At 44.6% G+C, this 9,915-nt stretch overlaps 1 protein-coding gene across 1 annotated transcript; it reads left to right on the top strand.

Moving 5' to 3' along the window:
* Window positions 1-548: 548 nt before the first annotated feature.
* arhgap35b (Rho GTPase activating protein 35b) lies at window positions 549-9,915 on the top strand. The gene is made up of 7 exons (XM_041052297.1): window positions 549-1,121; window positions 3,240-7,151; window positions 7,551-7,692; window positions 8,090-8,167; window positions 8,361-8,492; window positions 8,713-8,818; window positions 8,945-9,915. The coding sequence occupies exons 2-7, from the start codon at window positions 3,432-3,434 to the stop codon at window positions 9,354-9,356; spliced, it is 4,590 nt and encodes a 1,529-aa protein (XP_040908231.1). The 5' UTR covers window positions 549-1,121; window positions 3,240-3,431; the 3' UTR covers window positions 9,357-9,915.

Raw genomic sequence — 9,915 nt, 5'->3', positions numbered from 1 at the left:
AACGTTATACCACAACTACAAATCACAAATTTTTACTATAAGTTGGTGTAACCCTGTGAAAACCTACTCTTCTCTGGGCGAACTTTTCAAATCTAGCGTTAGCTACAAGTTTGAGTCTTAAATGTACCACAAAAAAAAAAGAAAATGTCAGGAACCGTGGACATCTGCTGGTGCAGTCGCCTCATACATTCACAGGAAAAACAGTAACGTTAGCTCATGTTAAACGACTCCTGGACGTTTTATCAAAAGGATGCAACCGGTGTGATGGGAAACAGTTTATCACAGAGACAAATGGCTGCTTTCTGGCGAGTGTGGGACAAAAATTGTGGCAATACCTTTGAAAAATGGACTCAATGCCGAGAAGTCGATTACTTTTGAGTAACGAGGCCCCGCATAGGCAGCAGGATACTGGTGAGCTAACAGCAGAGAACCGACCTGCTGCAGTTGTGTGAGGGCGCCGCTGGGTGAGTCCCTCTCTCCGCTGCTGCTGTCTCCACAGCTCCCTTTTCCCAAAGAAAAGAAGAGGAGAACTAGGTCCGGGGAGGAGGGCCGCCGCCATTATCGGAAAGCTGGCAGAAATACCACTTTCACGCACGCAATCTGCTCATAAATTGACCAGGACATGAACAATTTGTGTTGCAGTGGACGCATATTTCAGACGAAGCAACCACGGCGATTGCAACAAACTCACCGTTGTCTCGTGTGCGCGACCGGCCCAGCATTATGTGGGCACAACAATGGACAGAATAATTATTGAAAAAGCAACGTGGTGAACCGAGGAGAAGACGGCTAAGAAGATTTTCACACGCCCGAATTTCTCATGAGGAGAAAAACTCTCGCAGGAACAAGATTGGATTGTTCTGTTATTCTGGATATTTAATTCTTCCTTGCCCTTGTTTAATTGCAACGAAAATAGTAATGCTAAATAAGAGAATCAAGACGTGGGTAATTGATATTTAAATTACCCCCATCGCACAAGTTGTAGTATTATCAGTATTATCAGCGAATTGAGACGACCCCATAGTGTATTCTGCGGCTTTATGCCTATGCACATCAGGCGGCGAGGGCTGCGGCAAGCGCTGGCCTGACAGATGCAAGAGGAGAAAGGGAGAAATGCGATGGTATGTACCCTGCATGCTGTCTCCTCTTCTTTTATGGGCGATTTCCCAGTGAGGCTGTCGAGTGCTACACCCTACACACCTGAGTAAATAAATTCCCTTTTAACATTGTCTGTCGGCGTGGAGAAGGTTGGCTATCCCTGATTTCGGCTCTAATTTCATTATGTAGACGGCAGGCCTGGCGTGGTCAGCCCCTCTCCGTGCACCCTAAAGCCCATGTTAACTGTTAATCCTTTGCAACATATAACGGTACAAAATCTTATCTGAGTAAGTAGGTTATGTAAATGAAATTGCTTGAAGGCACGCTTTAGTAAACTGTATATTTGGATGTCGCTGGATGGGGGCAGTTTGGTTGTTTTTATTTGTAAGAACTTGTCTGCTCGTTTGGATATCAGGCCTGGCTCAGCTGAGCGGTGTGGTCTGCCGGTTGCTTTTGACCCTGCCGGAGCTGTTTGCTGGAGCTGTTTGTTTCGAATGTGTGCTCTCTTCATGTGACAGGTTATTCGTTTCAAGTCTGTAATTCAGTTTTTTGTTGTTGTTGTTTTTTTTTTTTTTGCCGTTATGTTTTTGACTGCAGTGAGTCATGTTGCACATTAGAGACATTTTGGTTGATCATTTTCGCCCCTTTCATAGGACTTACAAGCTGACTATTGTATCAGAATTGCATCAGTGCTGTATTACTGGAAGCATTAATCAGTAATATAATAATATAACAGTCTTAACAGGCACATGTGTCTGACTTTTGTTAGTTCTTCATTCATTCGCTGTTCTGTCTGTGGAGATGGTGCTGATAGCTGTTGCTTCACTTATTTGGAAAGGGTGTTAAGTTTTGTTGAGAAATGGAGACTGAGGTGCTAATAACAGTCATTTACATGCCTGTCACCCTACTCTCTGATCAGCTGACATTGTCATTTTAAAGAGCACCACTCCCAACATGTTTTCCCCTCGGATTAATGTAATTATTTTGATCATGGTTTGATGTTACAGGAATTTATCTAGAGACAGTGGACCAGAGCTGAAATGACTGGATTAATCAATTAGTCGATCAGTATCAGATTAATCAGAAAAAAATTGGACAATCAAAGTAATATTCAAAGTGAAGAACTACTTAAGCAAAAAATACCAGAAAATTCACTGATCTTGCTGTTCACATCTCGATATTTGCTGGCTTATTTTTCTATAATAGCAAATTGAATATCCTTTGGGTTTTTTCATACAGAGAAGTAATATGAAGATATCACCTTGGGCTCAAGGAAAATGTGATGGGCATTTTTGACATTTTCATACTAAATGATTTGATAAAATACTCAGCAGCTTCAACAACAGTTACAGCCCTGGAGTGGACAATAAATCTGCCTGACAATTTAATGAAATTTGCAAAAAGATCAGTGCGTGTCTTCATTTGAAATTGAGTTTTAATGACTGTATTTTTGTCATTACTCGTACAACTTAAATCTGAGGCCCCTCTCAAGAGACGTTGTGACTGGTTTCCATTAACACTGTCTTCATTATTCTCTTGCTGGTAGCTAGCGACTTGATGGCAAAACTACAGCAGTGTTTGATCACAACTTGGTGGTTACAGTAATAATATTAACGCAGTGATGTCACATATATTACAGCTAATTGCTTTTGACAAATGATCAGACTTGATACACGATCAAGACCATAGTCATGACCACGGACAGTAATTAGAGCCTAATAACCAGTTGAACTCTGAATGAAAGAGCCAACACTTCTTTTGCTCTTGAAAATTATACCCAGCCTTCGATACAAAGGAAATGGGCACAAAATAAATAAAATGTGCCTCTTGTCATTCTCATATTCCATTATTATTAAAGATTGTTCTTTTATTAAGAAGGATTTAAATATAAAAAAAGGCTATGTTGTACATTTTGTAAGCAAAAATAACTGTCAATAACATTAGTCCATTACCACATAGGGCAGCATGTTTTGACTATGAAATGTTTTTTGTTTTTATCATAGTTGCCTAATATGTCTTATGGTTAAGAGTGTGACAATTATCCTATTGTACAAATTTTCTATGCTCCTTTTTATTTCAAATTGTGTTTTTGTTGATTGCTCAGTTTGTCTGATTTCTTTTTTTGTTTCTTTTTTTGACAGGATCAGATTCATATAAGGAATGAATGAAAGAACCCTCTGCTCATATCACTGCACTGCTGTTTATTAAAATCAAAGCCTGGCAGGAGATAGTGAAATCTGATCTCCCCTGTGGATCAGCAACTTTATGGACAAACATTCAAGTGAACTCCTTTATACAGTGCCTGTTTATGGCAGGATGAGCGTCAGCAGACTATGATGGCGAAAAAGCAAGATGCCCGATCGCCCATTTACAACCTCATTGTGGTGGGTTTGTCAGGAACAGAGAAAGAGAAGGGGCAGTGTGGGGTTGGGAAGTCCTGTTTGTGTAATAGGTTTGTGCGACCAAGTGCCGATGACTTCTACTTGGACCACACATCAGTGTTGAGCACCAGTGACTTTGGGGGTCGAGTGGTTAATAATGATCACTTTCTGTTTTGGGGGGAGGTGTCACGGGTTCTGGAGGAGGGACCTGAGTGTAGGATGCATGTTGTGGAGCAAACTGAATTCATCGATGACCAGACATTTCAGCCACACCGTAGCACTGCTATGCAGCCCTACATCAAACGGGCAGCTGCAACCAAGCTGGCTTCAGCAGAGAAGCTCATGTACTTCTGTACGGATCAGCTGGGTCTGGAACAAGACTTTGAGCAAAAACAAATGCCTGAGGGCAAGCTGCAGGTTGATGGCTTCCTGCTTTGTGTTGATGTCAGCCGGGGCATGAACCGCAACTTTGATGACCAGCTGAAATTTGTCACAAACCTGTATGGTCAGCTTAGCAAGACAAAGAAGCCCATTGTGCTGGTCCTCACCAAGTGCGATGAAGGAGTTGAACGCTACATCAAGGATGCACACACCTTTGCTATCACAAAAAAGAGTCTACCAGTAGTTGAGACATCTGCACGCTCAAATATAAATGTAGACCTTGCCTTCCTCACTTTGGTTCAACTTATTGATAAGAGCAGGGGCAAGCCCAAGATAATTCCTTATTTTGAAGCCCTGAAGCTTCAGAGCCAGCAGATAGCTTCTGCCAAGGATCGCTATGAATGGCTAATCAACCGAATAGTAAAGAATCATAATGAGACCTGGTTAAACACCAGTCGACGCATGAACACCTCCCCAGAGTACAAAGAATATGTCTTTTTGGAGGGAACAGCTAAGTGCAAGAAGCTTTTTCAACAGCATGTGTACCGTCTGAAGCAGGAACATATTGAGAGGCGTCGCAAAATATACTTGAGCACTCTTCCTTTAGCACTTAGTTCTTTGGTGCCTGACCTGGATGAGATCGATCAGCTGAGCTGGTCTGGGGTACAGAAGGTCCTAGAGTCCAAGCAGCACTTTGCCCACTGGTTTGTTGTTCTGGAGGACTCACCGTGGGAGGATACATCCCACATTGATAACATGGAAGATGAGCGAATCCCCTCAGACCTACTGGAGACTGCTGAGGCAGAGGACATATTTAATGCCCACCTGGAACATCTGCGTAATGAGTGCAGACGAGCAGAGATGAGGCTGGAGTTTAAACAGAAGTTAGCGTCCTCTCCCTTTGTCACACCTGGTAAACCATGGGAGGAGGCACGCAGCTTTATCATGAATGAAGAGTTCTACCAATGGCTTGAGGAGCCAGAGTACTTGGACCTATACAACCGCCATCAGAAGGAGATCATTGACCGTGCTAAAGAGGACTTTCAGGAGCTCTTGCTTGAATACTCTGAGCTTTTTTATGAACTTGAGGTAGATGCCAAGCCAAGCAAGGAGAAGATGGGGGCAATTCAGGAGGTTTTGGGGGAGGAACAGAGGTTCAAGGCACTGCAAAAACTTCCAGCTGAAAGAGATGCTCTGGTACTGAAGCATATCCACTTTGTCTATCACCCTACCAAGGAGACCTGCCCTAGCAGTCCTCACTGTGGAGACTCTAAGATTGAACAACTCTTAGCTTCACGCTTCCCCACATGCTATCCCTTTTTTGATGTGAAAGCTCACTTTGGAGACACCAAGGCTGATAGAATTAACCTTGTCATACTAGGGAAGGATGGACTGGCCAGGGAATTTGCCAATGAGATTAGGGCTCTCTGCACAAATGATGACTGGTATGTGTTAGACGGGAAGATGTATGAATTGACACTGAGGCCTATTGAGGGCAATGTGCGTCTTCCAGTAAACTCCTTCCATACCCCCACTTTCACCCCCCATGGATGTCTGTGTCTGTACAATTCAAAAGAGTCCCTTTCTTATGTGGTTGAAAGCCTTGAGCGACTTAGGGAATCAACTCTAGGTCGAAGGGATAGCCAGCTGGCACAGCTTCCAACGTCACTGCTTTTAGTCACCAAAAGAGGGGTAGGATCATATGTGGACATAGGTGGAGAAACTGCCTTAAACCTCATAACACAGGGACAGCAGGTTGCAAGGAGACTGCAGTGTAGCTTTTTAGATCCTGCTTCCCCTGGTGTGGGCTATGGCCATAATGTCAATGAGACTCAAATCAACCAAGTGCTGAGGAGCCTTCTGGATATTAGGAGGAGCACATCCTTTAGTAGCAGCTCCCCACCCCTCCTCCCTGAACCTCAAGGTCTCCGAGACTCTCCTCATCAGCCAGTCCCGGAGGCAGACCTTCGCGTCGTCATGTGTTTAATGTGTGGAGATCCCTATGACATTGAGCAGCTTCTGTCCCCTTTCCTAATGCATCAGCACTGCAGGCCCATGTCTAACAGTGGCACCTCTGTATTGCTGGAGCAGACAGTCGGCGGACACAAGCTGGCTATAGAGCTGTCTCTGCTTTCATACCACGCCTCCTTCACTTTACGCAAGAGCAGGTTAGTACACGGCTACATCGCAGTGTACTCGGTCTCTCGAAAAGCCTCCCTGGAGACTCTGTGTGCTTTCTTATGTGAGGTTCAAGACATCATCCCAGTTCAGCTGTTGGCAGTGGGAGATAGCCAGGCAGAGCTCACTGACAGCGACTATGCCTGTGAACAGCTGATCCAGGGGGAGGAGCTCGCCCATGAGATTGAGGGTCGTTTCAATAGTGTGGTTTGTGGATCCGGGGGGGTAGTAGGAGGCCTGCACCGGATAGAAATGTTCCATTCTTTTCTGATGGAGGTGGTAGAGAAACGCAACATTGTGGAGGCCACACACATGTACGATAATGTCGCTGAAGCATGCACCAATGAAAATGTGTACTCTCCACGCTGCAGTTCTCCCAGTCCTGTCACCATGTTCCTGGATTCAGAGGATGACGTAGAGCCATCACCACCATATTATGATGGTACGCTCACTTCTCATAGTGGGGGCTTCAACCTACCTGACTTAGATTCCAGTGACATCTCTGTCATCTCTGATATCAGAGACTTTGACAACAAACTCAACAACAAAGTACCCCCACAAGTGAGAGTTAAACCGGGTGTCACTTTTGATTTCCGGAAGGTAAGCCGTAACCCATACATTGATACGCTAGGACATCGTCGCTCCCTGCCCTCTGCTGTTACCTGGGTTCCTGGTGGGGATGTGGGTTACGATCCGTCAGACTATGCTGAACCCATGGATGCTGTTTCAAAGCCCCGCCCTAGCAATGAAGAGATCATCTACTCGGTTCCACACGACAGCACACAAGGCAAAATCATCACCATCCGCAACTCCAACAGGATGCACTCTAATGGAAATGGCTCAGATAGCGAAGCAGACAGCAGCTCTCTCGAGCGAAGGAGGAAGTTCTCAGCAGTGGGGGTGAAGCCTCGTCTTTACCGCGACCGCTCCAAGAGGCTTGGCAAGTTCAGCAGCTTCCGCACAAGCTTCATAGGCAGCGATGATGAGATGGGAGCTCTTCCAAAGTCCAAGGAAGATGACTTTGGGACCCTGAAAGGTGAAAGTCTTGTTAATGAGGAGAGTGAGGACCCAAAAAAGAGGAACATTCTGAAGAGCCTGCGACGAACAGCCAAGGTTTGTATTACACCACCATTTTGACTTAATCTAGAAAAAGTAGCTTACTTTCACTTATTCACTTATAATTTCATACAGAAATTGTTGTTGATTAAGTTCTAATTCCTTTTTTTTTTTAAGCTTTTCTGAAGTATCGTCTACTACAGTAATCTCTATGGGTATAATAGTGCTGTTACAGTTAGCATAAGACATATTGAGGTCAGTGTTGAAGGAGGATGTTTAAACTGTGGTACGTCTTGGGGAGGATCTAGACATTAAGCTTGTAGCTAAATGTGAGGAACTCCTGGTTTGCTGCTGATGGGGGACATCACATTTAGTTAGAGGTCAATGAGTGCCACTTAGTATCAACATAATTATCCCTCTGTGAGACAGTCAGAATCCTCTGCCTTTCTTTCACAGAAAACAAGACCAAAGCCCCGTCCAGCTATTCCCAAGCCCCTGGAGAGCTGTTACTTTGGGGTCCCCCTTGTGAATGTGGTATCCCCAGACAGACCTATCCCACTCTTCATCGAGAAGTGTGTCCGCTTCATTGAGACAACAGGTAAGTTGTTTGGTCTTTTAAACTCCTTTTTAACCATCCACGTTGTGCCACTGTGCGTGTGGTGCATTCAAAGTAATGTGAAGATTTATCAGTTTTTATTCTTCACTATAGGCAAACATCTAATATGAAATAAATTTTATTTATTAGTCACCTAAATATGCATATTGTTAAATCCCCTAAACCACTGCACCTGTTCATTACCACAATTGCAAAGTGATGTGAAAGTAACACAGTGGTTTATTCAGTTTCAGTTAAGTACTCCTCCAGAAACTGCCAGCATCTGCATCGTCATGTCTGTTTGCAGTGGGGCTAATGAAGTGTTTGTGCTTTGCTTGTTTCCCACTGTGCCCCCCCACGTCTTCCCCCTTTTTCTCTGCTGCGCTCTTTTTTTCCTCAGGCCTGAATACAGAGGGTTTGTATCGTGTAAGCGGCAACAAGTCAGAGATGGAAAGCATGCAGAGGCAGTTTGAACAGGGTGAGTTGCTCATCAGACTTGTTTGAACCAGCTGTTTGACTTGTAATTATGTGGTTGCCTAATCAAAACATAAACAGATAGTTACTAAAGGAAAGTGGCATGCTGCTGATTGTTCAGTCCAGATGACAGCTACTACTGCTGATGGGCTTATTTTCTCTGATCCCCTTTTAACTCTGTCATTCTCCTTGTATAGACCACGGATTAGACCTAGTGGAGAAAGACTTCTCCATAAACACTGTGGCTGGAGCCCTCAAAAGCTTCTTCTCTGAGCTGCCTGAGCCCCTGGTGCCTTGTGCTCTGCAGGTGGACCTATTGGATGCTTTCAGTAAGCAAACACTGCTGGGCTGGGAGGGTCTTCACTACAACATAAAAAGATTATTTCTTTAGGAGGGAAGAGGGTAGGGAAAGGTTTGGGCAGACCTGTTTTGATCTTCTTTAGGTGTTTCAGTGTTGACAAGAATCATTTTTATAACAGTGTGGTTTCAAATTACTGTTTGCAATTATTAGTTCTCGCATTTAATGGTAACTTCTCTCCATGTGTGCAGAAATCAATGACAGAGAACAGAGGCTATATACTATGAAGGATGTCCTGAGGAAGTTCCCCAGGGAGAATTATGATGTCTTCAAATATGTAGTGAGCCACTTACATAAGTAAGTTCCCTGTCTTCAGATTGAATCCATTTTAATGGATTTATTGGTGGTGGACTCCCATCTGTTTTTTTCTGCACTGTATGATGAGAATGAATAAACCGGTGTCTGATTGTGTGTCTTTCCCAGTGTGAGCAAGCTGAGCAGGGTGAACTTGATGACCAGTGAAAACTTGTCCATCTGCTTCTGGCCCACTCTCATGAGGCCAGACTTCTCTACTATGGATGCCCTGACTGCCACACGCACCTACCAGACAATCATCGAGACCTTCATCCACCAGTGTGCATTCTTCTTTTACAACCAGCCCCTAATCGACTCCCCCACGGGCTTAGCAGGTCTCCCCGCCTCACCCACCACCACCCTCAGCGGGAGCTCTGCCTACTCTTGTTACCGCTCCTCTCCTCCCCACACCACCACACACTTCAGCCCCCTGCAGCAGTCGCCACCCACCACCCCCCAGTCTCCCCTGCAGTCACTGCTCCCTCCCCTCCACCAGCACCCCCACTCCCACCATTCCCCTGCTGAACAAGAGACACTGTGAGAGACAATGAAACCACGTGTGCCCATGATGATGCTGGACCTTATCACCAACACGCACTAAAAAAATAAATAAATAAAATAAAATAAATAAACGTGCACTTGCACACTACATTTCTGATCATGGACAACCTAGGTTATAAAGAACGGAGAAAGGAAGTGTGTGAGAAACTTCTCCAACCTGCCATTTGTATCCATACTTGTGTGCATCAGGGCAGGCTACCATTAGCAGTGACTCTCCCTCTGCCCTCTGAGTCCCTGATCGCCTGGAATTTGACATCAGGGCAAAAGTGGAGGACAGAGGACACTGTCACAGCAAGCCTCTCTTCTGCTAACAGCTACCACTTATCCTACACTACCAAGAAACAAAAATCTCTATGCCAAGCTGGAAGAAATGATTTGTGACTGCCATGTTTTTATCTGTGTAAAACTGTTTTAGTTTCTTTTTTTTTTCTCATGAAAGTACTGCCACTGGATTTATAGACTGTTCCTCTGTAGGTCCTTTGGGCAGCAATGTGCTCCATAGAGCAGAGGTTCCTCTGTCTGTCTTTGGGGTTTCTCTC

This window comes from Toxotes jaculatrix, chromosome 12 (genome assembly GCF_017976425.1).
Source record: "Toxotes jaculatrix isolate fToxJac2 chromosome 12, fToxJac2.pri, whole genome shotgun sequence".
Taxonomy (NCBI): Eukaryota; Metazoa; Chordata; class Actinopteri; family Toxotidae; genus Toxotes; species Toxotes jaculatrix.
The sequence above is the reverse complement of the archived record's forward strand: the minus strand, read 5'-3'. Positions and strand labels throughout refer to the sequence as shown.

Bases quoted from the DNA above. Each gene is read 5' to 3' on its own strand.
- arhgap35b (XM_041052297.1), top strand. From the start codon at position 3,432: ATGATGGCGAAAAAGCAAGATGCCCGATCGCCCATTTACAACCTCATT. The intron at 7,152-7,550 runs GTTTGTATTACA...TTTCTTTCACAG, and splicing joins GCCTGCGACGAACAGCCAAG to AAAACAAGACCAAAGCCCCG. The intron at 7,693-8,089 runs GTAAGTTGTTTG...TTTTTTCCTCAG, and splicing joins CCGCTTCATTGAGACAACAG to GCCTGAATACAGAGGGTTTG.